Here is a 20,850-nt window from a genome sequence, read left to right as displayed (position 1 = left end):
TCCATTTGAAACACTGGATTTTATTGTTGTCACACTCCATGGAGATCAGCTCAGTGAAGCTACAAGACCAAGAATGCCTTTCTCAAGTGTTTAACATTGAAAGACTCCCTAAAGTTATAGCACTGAAGAGTCTTGCAGAGAAATGTTTGGGAGTGTATTCACCATTTTGTTCTTGTCTCAGGTGTGTTTTCCAGCTGTCTGTGTTTTATTTTTTAGTAGTAATTTGAGTAAATTCTCAGATGCTCCTCCGTGTCAGGCATTATTAGAATGCCTGGCTTTACGTTTTTCTCAGCCAGTTCTATCTGCTTTGTTATTAGCACTTAGTAACTTTTTTCTTCTTACTGTCAAGAAAGCATTAAAATCATTTGTTTGCTAAATATCAAAGTACATTGTTACATTTCTACCTGTGCTTGTCCAATTTAGTCATTTTGAATGAGAATAACAGTGAACTTAATTGTCATTCTTTAGAGGGTCAGAGCCTCAAGTAGTGGAGGATGACAATCAGGTTCTGCTATTCCATGAGATGGAAAAACCTTAGTTGGGATCTTCTTTTTGCAGACTTCATGTTGATGAAGAGGTGCAATGGTCTGGTGCAGAATAATTATAATCTCTTCCCTTCCCAACTGTCCCTGGGAAAAAAGAGCTTTAGGAAACATGTTCATTTCCTGCAATAAGTAGTCATTTAATTAAAGAACAAAAGTAACAGGAATCAAAAATGCTTGCAGCTGTGATTCTGTTAGACATTATATAAAAAAGAATGAAATTATAATACATTAAATTAGTTTTTAGAACATGAACTGAAGTGTTTTACAAACTAATTGTGGCAAGTTCAAAATGTCTCGTCAACATAATACTGGATGACAGTGTGTCATGTCCGTTTATGTCAGAGGCCTTGGAATGGTAAAGCCTGTACATGCACAACATCTCCTCTTCCAAGACAGGCTGCAAAACAGTTCCAAACAAGTGTGAGAGTAGGAGGCTCTTCCAAGTAGCTTTGCTTCAGTCTTTGTCAGCAGCTCATCCCAATCCCAGGCCATGGCTCTCCTGCCTCCAGAGCGAGGGGCAGCCCTGGGCTCTCTGTCCATAAGTGCTGCAGAGACCTCAGCTCAGAGTCCTTCCTTCACACAAACACCAAGGGATCCTGCTCTGAACTTGAGGGAAAGACTCAGATATTCCCTGATGCGTGTTCAGCAGCAATATCAAAAAGTAAAGACAGATTCTTCTCAGAAGAAAATTTCTATGGCCTGTGAAATCTGGGAGAGATGAGAGACATTCATCAAACCGCTTTGAAACAGAAAACAAAAGATAGTTCAGTTCTCTGTTAAATTAACAAAAATTTAAAAAACCCACAAAACTATTCACTCTGTTTAAAGGTACAGTAACAGTGTTGAAGAATATCAGCACCTCTAAGTCTTCATTTTCACCATGTGCCAGGACTGTAGTGCAGGGACGATCCTCAGGGCCCAGTTTAACCAGTTACAGCAATTTGGGAGTGCAAATGCAAATACAGGTGTGGGGTTGATTTGAGGTTCTTTTCTTTTAGCAAATGAAGCCACAGGTTGTCATTGGTGGCAATATTCTTTATTGTGTGGTGATTTTGTTCTTTTGTAAGAGCTAACAGTGTTGACGTTTCATAAAGTCTGAGGAGCTACTGTTGGTGGAGTGTGTGATTATGAGTCTGGAATAAATATCCTCTTGCTCTGTAGGCTTGTTCTTTAGGCTGAGATACACAATTAAAGTTCCAGTCATTTGAAATGCCTTAGCACTAACTGTAAATTGTAAGCCTGTTTATTCCTAGTATCCTGAACAAATTTCCAAATCTATCATTATCATCTACCTAAACATCCCAGGTAGCTTCAGTTGGAGAATGTAGGTGTCACTCTGAGACTGACACTGCAGCCATCCCCTTTTCCCCTCCCGTGTTTCATTCCATCAGTGCAGTGATGATTTTTGCCCTAAACACTGAGTCTGAGTCCTGTCATGTTAAAAGGGCCTTAAATTGCAGGAACAGTCTGGAATTATATAAATATCACATTGGACATTGCATTTACAGCTGAAGTGTGTTTGCCTGGACCATCTGTTCATTGACCAGCCCGAGCTCAGTTAAGCTGGAATTCATTGTGAGTTCAGGAATAAGCCTGGGAATGTGACAGAGAGTGACAATACTCCAAACTTGTTCCCTCTCCTGACCTGCTCCAGTCCTCACCTGACTGCCAAGAAGTTCCCTGGGGGGTTGCACTCCTTCCAAGAGCAAGTGGCCTGACAGGGGATCCTGAAATCCCCAGGCTGAATCCATTAGAACAAATCCAATTAGAACAAGTGCATTACCCAGGGGCATTAGGTGTGTTTGTTACTGCAGGTAGAGTTTTATATTTCTTAGCAGGCAAACTGCAGTGTTCGTGATAATGTTGCAGACTAAAGTATATTTGATTCAAAGACCTTTATAAAGTGTATTAAGTTGTTCTTCTGCTTCAAAAAACTCATATTGCTTTGTACATTTTACCCTACATTAATTTTTTGGCCTATCTTTTGGATCTTTGGTGCAAGGAATGCTGGCTGAGGGCTGCTCTGGAGAAGGTCTGCTGGGTACATGCTATTAAAAGCCCCAACAAAATCAGAAAATCCAGATTCTGAACAGGGAGAGAAATACTTCCATTTTCTTTTAAAACAAAGCTCCCTTTGCATATTCTTCTCCCACATCATGTAAGAATAAAATGTACAGATGCAAGACTCAAGAGACTGTTTTTAGCAGGCAATGGAAGTAAATAGGTGGAAAACTGACCTTGTCAAATGTTTGCTGGATGCATGTACCTCCATTTCATTGCTTTTGTACTCATTCAGCTCTTTCCGAATTGCTGCCTGGGGATTGAAAATAGAAAAACAAAGAATTATATAGTAAAAGTAATTTTGTATTTGTGAGCATTGCAAAATGCCAGACTTGCAGAACAGTTTTCTACAGCAGAAATTGCAGGTATTGGGTATAGCAGAGCCCACTGTGCTGCCAGAGACACAGAATATTTAGGTTCTATGGATTGGTGACACAACCCTTCTCATTCATTATTGATTGCTGACAGGGCCACTGCTGTCTAGAAGCACTTCTGACAGAATAACACCCCAGGGCTTATTGTCTCACATTTAATAAGATTCCAGTTAAAATTTATTAAAGACTAACAGGAGTTGCCAAGCAATTGATCCTTTTCCAGCCCAGCTCCTGACCCTGACTCCCTGATGGGAGCCACCAGCACATGCAGTTGAACTGTCATTTTGGTTTTGCTTATGAACCTGCCTTGTTAGCAATAATTGGAACTAGGAAAAGCCTAATTTTAATAAAAGCTGAGTACCTACAAGGAAAATACAAAATCATTATTTATTGATTACTATAGGATATTCACCATTTTGCTCAGGAGAAGAGCTGCTGGAGGAGAAATGCTCTGTTCCTTTTCCATATGAGTCCTCTGAATCCATTTGGGTTTTTTTACTGAGGATGGAGACTGAAGGGTTTGAGCTCCACATCTCAGAACAAAACCACAAGTAACAGTCCCGTGTTTGCCATTTTGCCAGTACATCTCAGCACCCTGCTCCTGAAACCTCCCAACTTATCCAGCAGCACTCCCAGCTGGAATCTAGAGCTGAACTGCTCTTACTGCTCAAGGACCTCAATGTGACAGTTCGACTGGGATGGAAATCAGTGAGTGGCAGGTATGTGACACAAACTGAGTGTTTGTTTGTGCTCCTGAGAATGTGGGTCAAGTGACTCCTTGAGCATTCATAGGGAAGAGGAGAGGAAATCTTTGCATGTTTAGAAACACAGCGGAGAATATTTGCGTGTCTGGGACAAAACTTCCAGTCTGAGAAGAAATGTTAATGTTATATTGGCTGAAAATGCCCAGTGATTGTATCCACCTTTTTGGGTGGGCTGGGTAGAAGCCCTTCCAGCACTAAATAGGTATTTTTATAAATAGCATTTTTCCTGACAGGATGCATTGGTCAGTGTGATCTCAGCATAGAAAATAATGGTGAACTGTACAGAGATTAAATGTCCCAGTGGTTAAATGTCGTTGCAGAATGTGATGTATCGTTCCAGACAAAGCAAGGAGAAAGCAGTTGTGTGTGATTTTAGCTCTGGCAGTACCTTGTCTGCTGCTGAGAGTCGTGTCCATGGTTTGTCTGCTCTCCTGTCGTAGTCCTGTGCCTTTGCCACTTCCACATAATCACTGAATCGAATCAGGATTTTTCTGTCTCTCAGTTCATCGACTGTAGGTCTCTGGTTAAGCTGTATTCAGTCATTTTGAAAAATAAAACCAGGGTTAATAACAAAGGTATCAGTAAAATATGCGATTTTTCTGCTTCTTACCCTAGTGTGCATTTATGTGGAGGGAAACCCACCCAATCCTTGGAAATTTCAGGGAATATTAATCATTTGGAGGACCTTTAGCAGAGTAGTAATGGTGTAAATGGGCTGCAGCACAGTGCCTGGCTACCAATATTTTAACCTGGCTACCAATCAAATACACTTGCAAAATGTAAAGGAATCCTGGTGGATTTGGTAAGTTCTCTGGATGACAGTGGATCCTGTTGGGGTGTTCTACAGGCAGAGGCAGATTGTCTGGGTGAGATTCTCCTGGCTGGATCCACTGTAAGAATTTCAGTTTGGCTTTAGCGAGTTATCAGCGTGTTTGGTTTCCAATTCCCGTAGGGATTCCCAGGAACAGAACAACAACAACTAGTTCTGGGAATACTTCAAACACAAAGAGGAATGTTCCACTGGAGCACACCTGGGGCTCAGCAGGGGCTCAGCTCTGCCAGCTACTGCTCCAATGAAGGAAAATGTCCTTTTCTAGCAATATATACCCATTTTCTGACTTACAGTTTATATGTAAGTATTCTACTAAGTCTCATGGAGCTGAGAAAAGGTAAGGATTTTTATAATCCCTATTACTAAACATTGTGAGACACTGCTGAGGAGGTTGTATATTAAGGGAGGTTCTGTGTAATAATGACTGGTTGATGTTACAGTAGCTTTGCTAATTTCTAGAATTTCTGTTAGGTAATTTCTAAAAGCTAATAGCAGGTATTGCAAGTTTTTACCTTTCTTGTCAGTCTCTGTTTGATTTCCCTTCTTTCTTCCTGCTCCGTCTGATCATTTCGTTCTGCAGAGAATATAAAAAAAAAGATGACTTTCCTCATGAGGGAATTTGGTGTTTTCTCAAGTTCCAGGCAATAATGAGCACAGAAAAACGAGGAGCTGGTTCCTGGTTGTGTTAAGTCAGTTCATCTCTGTGTCATGTATCAGAACATGGAGCTACCTCTCTGGGAGGACAAGGCATTGCTTCCAATGGCAGGTTCCCTGTGCTCTGAATTCCAGCTCCAAGCAGATTTAATAAAACAGCAGCCACACCAACTCTCCACTTGTATAAACTTGAGGAGGAAAATCAAAATATCCCATAGTTGGTTAATGATCATGTTTTACTCTCCATATTGCTGGAGCCATTCACTGCTCTTGGATGCTGAGGAGCCTCATTGCAGCAACTCCAGGGAAAGTATGTTCTGTCCTCTCTCCTGGTTTTCTCAGGCTACATGGTGGCAGTGCTGCAGTGCTGGGCTGTGACCTGCACGTTTTGCTTTCCCTGCTCCTCCTGCCATGAGAAGCTCTTTATCCTCCCGGGGTTCCTTTGCAGTGCTCTGTCCTACCCCAGCCAGCCTGGCTTTGTGTGTTGTGCCTATTAACATTCAAGCCGTGAGAACTCCTCCACACTGGCTCTAAAAATAGCCTGGAGTGCTGTAACACTGCTGAAATCCATCCCCTGCCTTAGGAAACAAGTTAATGGCGTTTCTATTTCCAGTACTATCTGTTACTAAATCAGGAGTGAGCCCATGACCTGAACAAAGCTGCAGAGAAAGGTTTAACCATTGTGGGATTCTCCGGATGCTCCTGTGGAGCCCATTACACCACTTGCATGAGATATTTCCAGTGTTAAACACACACGTGATTTCTAACGTGCCTCAAAAAACCACCAACAGTGCAAATGAGTTTCCAAAAAGCTATTTTTAATAATGAAGTGTTCTCCCTGATTTTTATGCTCATTAGACTATGCTGAAATGCAATCATAAGTGTCTATTTAAAGTAACGTAGTACTTGCAGAGCTACAACTGGCTGTAGTAGAAATGTAAATCAGAGAATTTAAAATGCTGTAATGTGCTTTATTACAGTTCAGTGGCAAGGCACGAAATGTAAAGAGAACAGGTCAGCTAAAATTAGTGCTGTGTCAGGGATGAGCAGCTATTTCAGTGGGGAATGTTTAAAAAGAGAACAGGCTTTAAAAAGCAGAGGGTATTCTTGGATGTAGAGATACCTGCAAGAGGTTATTCATTCAGCTTTAATTCACCCCTTTTAGAGTAGATATTTCTATATGTATTTTTTATTAAAAAAAGAGAATTTTCCATGGCATGGTGCCTTTCTAAGACATGGTGTGATATGCAGTGAGAGAATTGCCCAGAGGAGCTGTGGCTGCCCCGGGATCCCTGGAAGTGCCCAAGGCCAGACTGGACAGGGCTTGGAGCAACCTGGGCTAGTGGAAGGTGTCCCTGCCCATGGCAGGGCATGGAACAAGATGAACTTTAAGGTCCCTTCCAACCAATCCATTCCATGATTCAGTGATTCTAATTCCTAAAGGAAAGCCAAAAATACACATTTCTGTTAAAAAAATGCTTTTCCAAGTATACTCAACATGCAGTGACCCATTTCTATTTGACATTCACTCGGGTTCAGTGCTTATTCCCAGCTCCGAGAAATACAAGAAATAGTCCTTTAAAAAAAAAAAAAAAAGAAAAAAAAAAGGAAGATTTGATAGGAAATGCTGGCAAGGGCATTTTAGAACTCAGGCATTATTACTGAGACAATCCAGAGAGGCTTTTCCCACCCCCATCACTCTGCCCACACACATCCATTCATTACTGAGGGCTGGGTTTATAAGTCTCAGCAGAGATGCTCCCAATCCTGAGGGGGCCTGGGCAGTGCTATAATTCATTCTGCTGCTCTGCCAGTTCTTCAGGGAACCCTCAGCTCTGCACGACACTAAAACAATTGCTTGAGCTAAGAATGAAATAAGAATTGTACACAGTGGTTCAAGAGATGCCTCCTTGAATGTGAAATTCAGCTCTTTGTTGAGGACAGAGGACACATCTGACACCTGGGTTGTGATTTTAGTTCAAGCTTTTCATGCTTGGTGGGAAACCAGCAGTGTTTCTATAGATAAAGGACTTGGAAGATGAACAAAATTATAAGAAAGTGTTGGCTTTCAGTTTGCTTTTTATGTGTTGATCTCAGAAACATCTCCCTAAGGGAGATAAGAAATCACTTTTTGAAATCTTGCTGAGATTCGCTTTAAAATAACAGGAGTTGCACTTAGGCTTGTGCAATATGCTTCTCTTTTTGCCAGTTGTACAAATGTGATTTGTAGGTCCTTAAGAGAGCTTTGGGGGTAGCATTGCTTCTGTCAGCAGTATAAACTATGAACATCCAAGGGGCTGGGAAACTTAGAGTTTAAAGCCATGCAACCCTTTGTACCTGGAGGAGGTTGTGGTGATTTCACTGAAGGGCGTCTGTACTCTACAGCTCTGCATGTCACACCCAATCCATGGAGGGGTTTTATAAAATCCATAACAAGAAGGCTATTGAAGTCTATTTTAAAAGCTATTTTAAAGTCCATAACAAAAATTTCTTATTAATAAAGAGGAGCCTTTACTAATTTCTGAGTTCACCCAAAACCGAGAGCAGAGTTGTTGCACCTGTCCAGCAGTTGAAGTTTATACCTGGCACAGCTCTGTGGTGACTGTAGCTCTTCACAGGATACTCAGCTTTTTATATAATGGCAGAGGTAAATAAAATGGAAGTGGTTCTGAACCTGTATAAAGCCTGAGCAACCCAACAGAAGTCAATAAATTTGCTCCATGCTGGAAGTTCTTTAAATGAGATACAAATCCAGCCCAGTATGTTTAGCTGGAATTCAGGAACTATCTTTAATTCTGCTTTATCTTCTTTCTGCTTTATCTCTCTCTAAGCTCATTATATGAATGTATTCAAACTTTTTTATTATTGAAGCTGGTCAGTTTAACCCAGATTAAGGATGTAACCAGCACACTTCAAAAAGTAAACATAAAAGAACAGATTTTTCAGTAGAGATCAGCTCTTCCTTAGCCAGGAAAAAACCCAAAGAAACAGATTTTCAGAGATCTTGGTTATTGACTCTTGAAAATCTGGCCCAACCTATTTCAGAATCTTGGGTTACTGCTTTTTCTTGCCTCTTGTGGTGGATGACAGGTGAAGTTTGGCCAAGTTCATCCCTCACATTTCAAGGGGGATATCCTTTTCTCATGGAGCTATGCAAATGGTAAATACAGTTAATTTTACTGGGTGTGATCTGTGCATTGGAACAGTACAGAAAATACTGGTAAATATATGTCGACTATGGAATTTCTTTGTGTTAAAACTGAAATGAAATCCTGGTAACTTCCATGGCAAGAGCACAAGGGGTTTTTTTTAGAAACCACTAAGAAATTTTAGGTAACACAATGTAGGTAACTTTTTTAGTAGCAAATTACAAGCCTGTGATTAAATATAAATTAAATTGCATAGGCAGCATTGCTTGTATGACAAATTTATGCTTGTTTAGTGAGAAATTATAGTTCAAATTATTCTGGGTTCTGTCTTTCAACACTAACTAGACCATGAAAATAAAAGAAGCAATAAACTTTTCCTTTAAGCAGATAGATTCCCCCTCTCTTATGTCTGAGACAATTTCAAATCTCCCTCTCACCTTCCCCTAGTTTAGAGGGTTCCCAGTAAGGAAAGGGTTTATGTTCATCACTTGTTTGATCCCCTGCTCCGAACACCAATCTTTAGGAAAAGAGTTGCAAGTTTTGCTTTGAGAATTTGAGAGATGCTGAGAACATTCTCCTGTGGCAACATTTCTAACAGTCCTGGGACTCTCCCTCTGATAGCTCTGACATCTCAGAATGATCTTTGACTTGTCTTTGGGAAGATCTCCAGTGGCATAACAAATGTATTTTAGGAGAACCACCCCTCTGTAAGGATGTTCCCCCTTCCACTGCAGCCTCCATGTGTGGTTTGCCTTGACAATCCATGTCTTGAGAAATGTCACTCCCATTCTCATGGTACTGAGGGAATTGTATTCCCCTCTTGGACAGCCATAACAGTGTAATCAGAATGAAAATTATTTTCGAAAGCCTGAATCTGAACAGTTCTTGTCTGTCCTAAATTGCATGTCTTTGTGAAAAATTAAAACTTTTAGGTACAGAAAATAATCCCAGTGAATGAATTCATCTATTTAAGAATAATAGGTTCTGGAAATGCAATCACAGGTTTCAACAAATGCATATAAAGTAGTTGAGGAAAAAAAAAATACTCACGTTTAAGGATATTCCTTCTTTCCAGCTCCTCAACAGCGGGTCTTTGGCTGAGTCGCCTGCGGAAAAACACCAAAATCACATTTTGTACCATGCCTGTTCTTGGGAAAGTCTGCAGGATTCTGAGTTCTGGTTGGTGTTTTCCTCAGGAGGGAACTACAAAATCTCTCTCTAGGACTAGTGAGGAAGAAACTAAAAAAGAATGCTGGCAGCAGAATTCTTTCTTGTATTATTTTTCCCAAATGCCAGCAATGCAGGTGAAAGTTCTCCTCTAGTTTGCTCTGCTGCCAGTGAAAGGCTTCCTCATAACATGCATCCTTTCCATCCCACTTTCCAGACAGTCAGTTGGAACCAGTTCTCTCCAAGGGTAGAATTCGCTCCCGAGAGGGTGTTCAAGGTGGTTATCAAAGGAGTTTCACAGTGATCTTCTGTAGCTCTCACTGCCTTTCCCTTTAATCACGCGGAGCAGCGGATTTCCTTTGCTCCAGTAACACCAGTGGTGCACCCTGACAAAATGCAGACTGGCCAGAAATGAAGCTTTCCTGTGGTTTCCTGACCACACGTTGCCCAGCCCAGTCCAGCAGCTCTGCTCTGCTCTGCCTGCTGGATGCAGCTCGTGTGCTGCTCGCAGCCTCACGCTGTCTGAACAGAATGTCTTGGTTTCACCTCCCCTTTTCAGTAGTGCTGCCTCAGGATTGAGTCTTCAGATCATATGATCGGTGCCACAGTGATTTTATTCCGCATACTAAATGAGAGTTCCCCACGAGACACTGCTCATATCTGCAGAGGATCTCAGGTACAGGGACCCTCCCCTAGGCAGGCACACACACAGGCTGCATCTGCTGGCTTTCATGGAATAATCCAGCCAGCAGACAGGGAAGAGTTTCGGATGCTCTCTGGGCTGTGTTCTGGCAGCGTTAAGGATTCTCACTGCCTGCTCTCAGCAGATGTTGCCAAGCCAGAGATGAAGTTACAGAGACAAAGAAACACTCAGAGCAGGGACCACACTGCAAACTGCTGCGGCAGTTATTCCTCTACTGTGCATGGGAAATGAATGAATGATTATAAAGTCATGCTGTAACAAGATCTACATCTTATCAAACACACAAGAGATGGAAAAATGAAGTAACTGTTAATAGACCATAAAAGAACTAGTAAGAGTAACTGATTCCAGTTTCTCCTTGTTTTGTGAGCCTTATCCAATATACCTTTACAACCAACTCCGCAGTCTTGTGTTATCAGACCAACAACTCCTTACCCTTTTTTAATTAATTTCCCTGAGACCACTGGAAAAACTCTCATCTTTGGCAACAGGAAGGTACCACAACTACTACACAGATTCCCACAGAAAATTTAGATTACATGAGCTCCTGTGCCTAGGAAACACCTACAGCCTAACTCTCATTTTTTTCTATGTAACATTCTGTATCCCCTAATCTTCTTCTCCCAGCCTCCAGGTTCTGTTGAGTAATAAGCCAGATATTCCAGCAGCAGAAGCTGCAATAATCCAAACTGGAATTACGCTGAAATGCCCTAGTAAAGAATTAAACATGTATTTTTAGTTCCTGTTACCCTTGGACTTTTCCATCCTCACTCATTTGCCTGTATGTCTCAGAAATGACACAACTCTGAATAGGTTTTGTTTGAAACAGATTAAAGTGCATTTTATAATATAAATCAGGGAAGAATAACTTACTCTGAGAGCTTGTCTGCAAATGAAAGGTCTACGCAACCTGCTGCTCACACACCTCTCACTTAACCATTCTTAATTACAGCCCTGCCATGCAAGATTGATAGATTCTCCTGAATCTGTACATTAGATTCCAGAAGCCTCTTGTACACTGAGGGATTAAAAGCCTAACAGAAGTGATTAAAGCAGTATGAGAATGCAAATGTATACGAATGCTCTGTATTTATATATATATATGTAGTTATAATATGTACAATGGTTGATTGTTTAAAACCCTGTGTCCCCTTTTGGCTTTGATAAATACAAACTAAGTGCCCATATTTCTGTGCATACCCTCAGCTTTACACACAGCAGAAGGAAAAGGTGCAGACGTGTGTACATGGGGGCGTGTGTACATGGGGGCATTACAGGTTTTTTCCTGAGTTTTTCAGAGCTATGGACCACACTTTCAAACTTTGTGTCACAGCCACAAAACTAGACGTGGATTTTGCTTCAAAATAAAATTCTAACAGAATTTCAGGAAACGAGATGGAGTGAAAACACCAAATAGAGCAAGAGTCATGATCAAATGAGAAGTGGTAAAAACCCACTGACACTGTTGCTACCAAAGCACAGGGACATTTTGTGTCTGTGTGTTATTTTTTCTGTTCAGGAGAAGCCTCTCTCTGCCCAGACAAAACTTTCACTTCCGTTCTCAGCTGCTGTGGGGTAGCTTGGGGTGAAGGGGATATGAGGGAGCTGGTGAAGGTGAAGGACTCCAGATCTTCCACAAGGGCTGGAACAGGGGGCAGTGGCTGCGAGCACAGCCCGGGGACACACATATCCTCCCTGAGCTGTGCTGGAGGGAATCAGGGCATGAGAGACCCTTTCTGCAGGGGCTTTCCTGCACCCGGGAGGAGCGTGGCCGCTTGTAGAGTGAACTCACTGCCTTGACTGGTCATCCCTCAGAGCAAGAAACGCATGGCTGCTGTGGGTGTGAGCAGAGCCCGTCCTGCCTGAACTGCTCTGATGGTCTGGGAGGATAGAGGAGGGGACCTCACCCCCCTAAGCCACACTTCGTTTCCTCAGAGGGGGACTCAGCCCCCCTGACACCGCTGACTTCCCTCAGAACGAGCCTGCAGTCAGGCTCAGAGCGAGAGAACAAACATGTTCCTGAGGGGCAGAGGCTCGGCAGAGCAGGGGGAACTCCTGTGAAAAATGCACATCCCTCCTGAAGGGAGCTTTAATGTAAGAAACCGTTTCAGATGAGTTCATGGTTCTGCTCCGATGAGCTGTTCTCCGGGCACTGTGGGGCTCCGAGCAACAAGTGCTCTACTTTGGATATTTATTCCATATTTTCTCCAAAACTGTTACAATGTTAAATCCCGCCTCTGGTAGAACCAGAAACACACCCTGCACGCTGAGCTGGACGTGTTTCCCTGGAAGGGACTGTCCATCCCTACAAACAGCCAGCACCGTGGCCTTCGAAACCTCAGGGACGCCTGGCCCGGGAAAATGGCCGCTGGCTCCCCTCACGCCATGGCCGGGGAGCACGGGCCAGGAACCGGGCACTGAGAGGCTGAGGGTCTGGAGAGGGGATGCTCAAATCCTGCTCGATGAAAATAAACTGCAGCTGAATAACAGTTATCACCAGAGCAGGGGAGCCAGTGTGTGGAGCAGGCATCTGCCATGATGGAGCCTTTGTAAAGGCTAAAAACTGACCCCTCCGTGACTCTGGATGGTCTCCACAGGCTTTGCAAAGAGAGGGGTTTGTATCAGACAGGTGCAGGCCATTTTCAATCAGAGTCCTGGCTCATTTCCTGTGGGTCCAGCAAAGTCCCTGCACCTGAGTGTGGGTGGTTGCAGGGCTCATCCTGCTCTCAGCCTGGCTGTGATGCTGCTTGGCGACTCTGTAGGAGCCATTGGAAGGTCTGAGGTGGGCACAAGGCTCCAGCACTGCTGCAACACAGATGTGGCCATGGCTGGGTAAGTCCTGTGCTTTCCATTTCTGTTGTTTTTTCACTCAGGGACTCGCAGCCCCACATGGACTCACCTCAGTGAGGTGACTGTAAGCTCCGCAGGGAGGACTCATGTAATCCGCCACTCCTGTTGTGTCACAGTAATGATTTTCTTTTGGTTGATTTAGATACCTATTACTTGTTTCTGGGAAAAATATCCAATTAATGCTGTTGTGTTCCTGGATGTTATTAAAATCTAGGTTTGAGTATTTTAGTACTGCCTGCTGAGGCAGGAGTGCTCCTTTAGCACACCTCTGCAGGGCCAGCCGTTGTTGGGGAGGTCTTGAAACTTTCTTGAAAGCTCTCAAGTAACACACACGAAAGTCCTACCTCTGTCCAGATCTCCCACAGTCATTGGTATTGCTGTGGTCTCATGTTAAGAGTATCCAGTCCAGGAATTTGCTTCCTTGTTAGCTTAAAGCGAGGGATGCCAAGAGCAGCAGTAAGTGGAGCTGAACTGGCAGCTCCTCAGAGGCAACTGCAGCTGCCTTGGGGAAACTGGGCAGAACTGGAGGCACCAGTGTTGCTTTTCTGTAAATGGTGTTTGGACACAGTTCAGAGTTTGCTGTACATGTGTCAGTGATGCTCCAAGTTTGGATAGACACCACAATCTGAATAGTTCCTCATAATGCTAAAGTAGTCACCCTAAGAGTGTGGGGATAGAAGGGGATGGGCACACAGCACTACATGTGCAGCTATTTCTTAAGGTCAGAAGGGTTACAAAGGTTCTGCATTATTGTTGTTTTGTGCAAAGCAAGCAAAACCCTCCAAGCACCAAGTGTTCTTCAGCTGTTTAACCTTTCAGCATGTTCTGGGTGTATTTTCAGTCTACCTTTAGAATGTTTTCTCAAGGAATTTGAGGCCAGAAAGACAACTGGATACATGTATATATTGCCATCTCAGAAGCCAAAGACTTTCCTTGCTCCCATGTCCTCTCCACTGTTATTCCTGTGGGTGAGAGGAGCAGGTCAGTGCAGGTGTAGCTCAGTCACCTGCTTGGCCCCAAGAACACCCCACAGGTACAGCCATGTGCACTATGGGGCTCAAAGCACCTCGGGTGCTGGGAGTTTGCACATGGCCTCGAGGTGTTTGTTTTCTCCGTGCAATGTGCACATGGGAGCCCTGTGACGTCGGTGAGGGCTCCACACTGGCTCCCCAAAGGGCAGTAAATCCATCATGTCTGGCTGTTCCCCTTGATGAACACGTGTGGTGTATAATTGCAGCAAAACAGGCTGCCCAGGGGGAGAGCAGGAGAGTGCTGCCCTACCAGCCCCATGCGTAGGAGGTTTGGTGGGGTGGGCTGCAGCCCTTCACCATGAGAGTCCAGGGGGAGGTCCCGCTAACAATCGTGTTTGACATGTGCTGGCATCAGAGTCAAGGGGAAAACCACAAACTGCTCATCCCCTCTGGAGCAAGGTCACATGTCTGTGAGCCCAATGTGAGCACACGTGCCTGGGACTGCTGATCAGTAGATCGATATTTACTTCACACAGCCAGACTGACTCCTTCACATTTAAGGGAATGGGACCAGCATTACACCAAGGTTGACAATATTGGACTGTTACAGGTGACCGAATCCTCAGCAGTCTGTGAATTTGCATGTATCAGGGTCTGCTGTCAGATGGGCAATGCATCAATATGTCCTATAAACAGGAGACACTGTCAAGTTCTCTGTCCTCAGAGTGACCCTCAGCAGTATCTGCCTTGTCCGTGTTGGAATTGCATCCCAGCAAAGCCACAGCAAGCTGTGGGCTTGCAGTTATGGGCACAGAATAGCTGATGAGGTACTGCCCACCTGTGTGCGTATGGGGCTATGCTGACTTGCCACACCTCAGACAGTCCTTCTTTTCTAGCTCTTCTTACAGGTTTGCACTCCCCTGCCTAGCAAACATTCAGCAGAATCCAGTGAAAACAGCTCAGGTTCTTGGTTTGTGTGGTTTCTTTTCTGTCCCCAAAATATGTTCCTCTGTTGTCCAAAAATATTTTTGCACAATATCTGTTGCACGGTATCTGGATGTATGACTGTCACAAAACTGAATTTCTTTTGGATTTGTCGCTGAGGCCAAAAGACATAGTTTGGAATCCTGTTGCTGTTCCTAGTTAGATCCATGTGATTCCAATAATCTTCTCCAAAGGGAGCAGTGAACTGGGAGACTTGGACACGTGCATGTGCCTGTGGACCCTGGACTGACAAGTGAGCAATCAATCCAGCCATCAGTAAATGAGCTGTAGCCAGAGGCGATTGCATTGATTTTCTTTGTGTCAGGTGGTTTTGCAGACGAGTTGGGAAGGGAGGTGGTGGGGAGGATCCCTCTCACAGGAGAGCTCCAGTCCAGCCAAAGGGAGGAGAAATGGGAGTGCCCTGTGCTTGCTTCTCATAAAGCCGCTTGTGTCTGCTGCCCATCAGGAGGCCAAGGCTCTGCCTCTTAAATTGGCATCTCTGTTACCAGAACATCATGTTCAATTCATCAAGCAGTTTATTTTCATCCTTCCTATAAGTAGTTGTGAAGAGGATGTGTGCCAGGGCTTTGAGTCACCCACGCGCTGCACTGTGGCGCTGCAGAACTGCTGGCAATGTACAATTATGGGTAGTAGTAAATCCGTGGTGGGAGGGACTTCTCTTTTACTGTCTGTACAAAATTAGAAGGCAGACACTGAGACACAACTTGTTTTCACCCCAAGGTAATTCTGGCATGAGCTCAGTGATGTGCCAGGATTTGCCATAACAGGAAAATCATACAATAGTTTGAGTTGGCAGGGAACTTTAAAGATTCATCTAGTTCAACCCCCCTACAATGAATGGGGACATCTTCAAATAGATCAGGTTACTCAGAGCCCTGTCCAGCCTGACTTTGAATGTTTCCAGGAATGGGACATCCACCATCTCTCTGAGTAACTTGTTCCATTGTTTTACCACCCTCACTGTAAAAATCCTCATTCTTATATCTAATCTAACACAATCTTCCTTCAGTTTAAAACTGTTCCCCTTTGAATAATTACTCTCTGACCGTGTAAAAGGTCATTCTTCCTCTTTTTTATAAGCTCCCTTTAAGTACTGGTAGGTCACAATAATGTATCCCCAGAGCCTTCTCCTCCCCAGGCTGAACATCCCCAACTTTCTCAGCCTGTCTCCATAGCAGAGGTGCTCCAGCCCTTGGAGCATCTAAGAGTATCATCCTATGAGTAGTTGGTGCCATTCTGTGAATGGAGCTCAGAGCAGTATGAAAAGGGTGAGTTGGTATGGTAGATACTGTGAGTTGCATGCTTTAAAACTGCCCAATATTTGTGTCTATGTTCCTTCATGAACTATTTTTTGCATCCAAATAAGAAAACTGTGGATAAACACAGGGGCTGTATATGTTGCCTTAATTACATATGTTACTTATTCGTTTGGCCTTTAGTTCTCTCTGCATTTTCAAGGCTGCGAATCAGCACGAGTTCAGTTAATTATGTTGTCTCTCGTCTCCCAGGCAATTACAGTTGTCCATCACTATAATTTCTGTGATATAAGGCCTGCAATGAGGAGTTCAGATTTCAGTTGGAATCAAACCCACATACTTGCCCAGCGTGACCCTTGTATCACAACCCACCGTCCCCGAGCGACCCACACCCTGTGACAGGTCTGCTCTTGCACAGTGCTACTTAGTGATAAGCACTGTGTGGGCTGAGATGCACCAACAGGGCCAGATCTAATTATGGCAGAGGATTCAGATGGAGAAGGCTTTACCTAATCACTGTTTTCACCCCCTGTGAAAGCCCTGCTGCATTTGACCTTTGGGTCCCTGGTTTTCTCAATGTATGAGGGAGAAAGGCCAGGTACAGCAGGGGAGCAGAGCCAGCCTCTGTTCAAAGGCCTGCTGCAAAGCTCAGTGCAGATGCTGAGCATCCTTCCATCCCCTTCAGGAGGCTTTTGCTTTCATACCTCTCCCAACACACAGATGAGGACTCTTGGAGGATGTTGTGGCACACTGCAGGACCGACATCACAGAATGATTTTAATTTACTACACAAGAACTAATGCTCTGACATTGGGGTGTGAATGTAAAAGAACAGGAGTTCTCTCCCTTCCATCTGCTTCCCCACTCTGTGATTTAACAGAGCTGCTACATACTGGATCTGTCCTGTTTGTAATAGAATTACAATATTTAGTCACTAGGGTGACCGAAGTACAACTGATTATTCAGCCAGAGACATGTTCTGAGTCTGTAGTTTGATGAGTGCTTTGTTCAGTAGCAATGTCAGTGTGAGCAGCACCACTGCTTGTTCTTACTTCTGCTTTGCCTTGCAGCTGGGCAAAGAGCTGGTTTGGGGAATACAGTCAAGCTAAAAATAGCTCAGCAAAAAAGAGTGCTCAAAGAACAAGCTCTTGAAATAACAGTGCAAGTGCTGCAGCCTCCCAGTGCCCCTCCTCTGCTGAAGGCTGATCAGGGCTTAGGGCTCTGTACTAAAATGCATATTGAAGAGTGTTCCAATGGAAACCACAGGGTGGTTATGACCTGGGTCACACTATGCAGGTCACTGAAAATGGTTAATAATATTTCATTGGAAGGCAATAGGTTTTCTTTCTTTTTTTTTTTTCCCCACTCTGAAACAGGAGTACAACTCTGGAGCCCTGTGTTCCCACAGAATGAAAGGGAAAAAAACAATGCTACATATCTCAAGTTTGGGCAAATTGAGAACATTGTGGGTTTGATGCTTCAGGACAGGCAAATAAAATGAATCATATAATTCCCAGTTCTATCCCACTATGTATGTATTACCATTATATTATTTTAAATAAAGACATCTGCCACTGCTGAAGCAATACCAAAATCAACTCTGATAGCAACTGCTTGAGCAGCAGTAGGGAGTCTGCAAGTGAATCATCAGTAGACCAGAAACAAATCTCAGCTCAGTGGTGGGGACTGAAACTTTCCCATCTCCTACTGAAACAGTTCCATGCTCCTGGGTGCTTGCTGGGTAATGATATGTACAAAAAAAAAAAAAAAAAAAAAAAAAAGGAAGTTAAGTTTTAACTTTATATCAAAGAAATTATGCCTAATATAATGTTTGTGCTTCCAGAGAGGCCGAGACTGGTTTGCCAGCCACCCTTGAGCCCCATAAGAAATTAAGTGTCTGAGGGCTTGTGGCTCAACTTCCCAGGCAGCCAGGAATGCAATGCCAGCCACTGCAGGGCGAGGGAACAGGGGCAGGATGACAGAAAGACATGTCAGTTTGGACTGTAGTACTAGCTGTGTTCCAGAGTGTATGAAATACATACAGTACATGGATGGAAGTGCCCCAAAATGTCCTGGATTCAGCTGGATGCTCACTGCTGCACAGCCAGCAGTAAGATCCTGCAATACTGTCCATTTAACCTATAAACAGTTGCCCCTACCAACAGATGCCACTGCAATGTGCAACTGTGGGATTTGGGTCACTGGAAGAAACCACAGCTGGATTTGCAGAGAGCAGACAAAGAAATCTTGGCATGTGTGGCCTGTCAGCCTGTCTCTGCAGTGTGTGTGTCAGTCCTCTTCCTCCCCCTCATTTAATGCAGAATGGTTTGGGAATGGCCACTCTCACCATGGATACTGAGCTGCTGAGAATTCCCCATGCAGTGGGAGTTCTGTTCCCTGTAAGCTGCAGTAGCACATAAAGAACCCTTTGGCAATCTGCAGTCTGTGCAGTGACAAAGAAAAGTCTGCAGGTGTATTTGCCACTGCAAGGTGTTGCATAAAGCAGCAGCAAGGATTTCCCCTGGAGCTGGGGGTCTCAAGCTGTGTGAACCTACCGACCCAGGAGCTCTGAGCCCTGGCAGGGATGGACATCCTGGGGCCCTTTCAAACCCCTTGTAATGTCAGTCTTCATGCCAAGGGATGGTTTTCTTGATTACTGAAGTAAATCAAGGAAGATGCAGTACTTTCCAAGCATTTTATGTAATCCCTAAAGAAAAAAACCTAAATGGTAGGGATTCCTAAAGTTGCAAATGCTGCTGGGATAGAGAGCTGCACACCTGCTCCCAATGGCAGGAATCTCTCTGGGAACATCCCCCCTGGCAAAGCAAGTACTTTCTAGTTCTCGCCTGTCACTCACCCACACAGCATCTCCAAAAGGATGGGATATCCCTGCCTTCAGACAGCATTCCACCATCTGTTGCACTATTTTTTGTCTATCTCGTGCATGCTATTGTTGGCCCAGTGTTTTTCGGGACAGACTTAGACCAACAGCCTGTCCTTACACTGTCGTTAGCCTTGGCTGGCCAGAGCCACACACAGCCTTTGCCCATAGCAGGCTCTGAACCCTGCTTCTTTTTTTCTATTTTATTTATTTGATTTTAATATCTTGCTTTTTCTCAGAATTTCTCTTGAGAGTGTCTTGGTTTTCAGTGCAAAGTGTTCCCGTTATGAGGAATTCCACTGACAGCTCAAAGCAGCCCAAACACTCTGTAAAGTGCAAGTGCCCTGGTCTCAGCAATCACCTGGTTTGTAGTCCTTTCCCCAGCAGCTCTCCCAGTGCTCTGTAAGGCTGGTCTATGTGGTTATCTCTGTGGTACAGAACAGGAAAGTGTGGCAAAGTGTCTTGTCTGGAAAACCAGATTTGCAGACCCTCTGGGGATTTATTCACTTCCCTCTGCAAATGGTATTTCAGTAATTCTGCTTTCCTTTGTTTTTAAATTGGACTGGGTGAGTACTATGACTTGTCACTTGATGCCACTGTGTGTGACACTGAGCATTGCAGACAGGCTAACTTACAGGGAAATGCAGAGAGGATTTGAATTTTAGAATGTCATCCTCATTTTCTGTCTGCTCTTCCCCAAAGCTTTTTGGGACCCTCCTTAGCTTTGTTTAGGATCCTGTGTTTACTCATGGCCATGTAAATCCAAACAGAATTTGCTGGCAAATTTCAGGCAGAACAGAATATTCCGAGCTTTTGAAACCTGGGTTCTTCAATTGAATAATATGTAAGAATTTAATTATGTAACATTCCCTATTGACCTGAGCATTTATTCTTGACAGTACAGCTATGATTTGTTATGGTACAACATGCACTGTCTCTTACCGTCAAAGCACAAGGCTGTGAGGAAAACATTTGCGAGTTCTCCGTGTTCTGGTTCTGTTTTCCCACCTCCGTGTCTCCTCAGAGCTGTTCCCTGCCTGTGGAGTGACTGCTGGGATGGGGTGAGCTCAGCAGAGCGGGGGGAGCTGGCAGTGCCCTCTCAGAGCTGGAAGAGGCCTTAACTGTGCAAACACTCTCCATCATGCCCTGCTTTTCTAGGCTTTTGGAGCACGCTTTTCATTGCAGCTGATGCACAGCGAGTCACAGCATTTGAGAGCTGGGCTCCTGGTCCACCCAAAGTCCTGCTGCCCCTGAGCTTCCTGCTCTCATCACCCCTGCACACCTGAGCTTGCCATTCCCACATGCCATAACATTCCCAGTTATCATTTTCTGCTAAAGGGATTTCTTTAAGCTTAATTGCATGATGCCTATAAATATAACTTTCCTTACTCCATTAGCCCTGTTTTTTTTTAACCTTTCCTTGAGAAGGAGGATTTTGCCCCAGTTGAGTGGTATTTGGAAGTGCTGTAGCCACTCCCAGTGATCATTATAACAGGGTGCAGTGCAGCCTGGCCACAATATGGCTTTTGCAGACACCCTCAAATTAGCCTGATCTCTTTGCACCAGGCCAGCTGCTCTCTGCAGACACTGCTAGGAGAGCCTGGCTTTTTTATTATTATTATTTTAAACATGATTTCT

At 44.0% G+C, this 20,850-nt stretch overlaps 1 protein-coding gene across 2 annotated transcripts in view; it reads right to left on the bottom strand.

Moving 5' to 3' along the window:
- The window catches only part of PHACTR3 (phosphatase and actin regulator 3), a 101,189-nt gene continuing 80,339 nt past the window's right edge, over nucleotides 1-20,850 (bottom strand). For both annotated transcript variants that reach the window (XM_027710527.2, XM_027710528.2), the window contains exons 9-13: nucleotides 9,430-9,485; nucleotides 5,089-5,150; nucleotides 4,133-4,273; nucleotides 2,783-2,859; nucleotides 1-1,253 (exon numbers count right to left, since the gene is read on the bottom strand). In XM_027710527.2, coding sequence (XP_027566328.1) covers nucleotides 1,238-1,253; nucleotides 2,783-2,859; nucleotides 4,133-4,273; nucleotides 5,089-5,150; nucleotides 9,430-9,485 — 352 coding nt within the window. In that variant the 3' untranslated portion in view covers nucleotides 1-1,237. The remainder of the gene's footprint in view (nucleotides 1,254-2,782; nucleotides 2,860-4,132; nucleotides 4,274-5,088; nucleotides 5,151-9,429; nucleotides 9,486-20,850) is intronic.

The sequence above is a fragment of the Pipra filicauda genome, unplaced genomic scaffold (genome assembly GCF_003945595.2).
Source record: "Pipra filicauda isolate LSUMZ 115617 unplaced genomic scaffold, ASM394559v2 scaffold13_size5146498_pilon, whole genome shotgun sequence".
In the NCBI taxonomy this organism is placed as follows: Eukaryota; Metazoa; Chordata; class Aves; order Passeriformes; family Pipridae; genus Pipra; species Pipra filicauda.
Note: the sequence above shows the minus strand (reverse complement) of the source record. Positions and strands in the feature narration are given on the sequence as shown.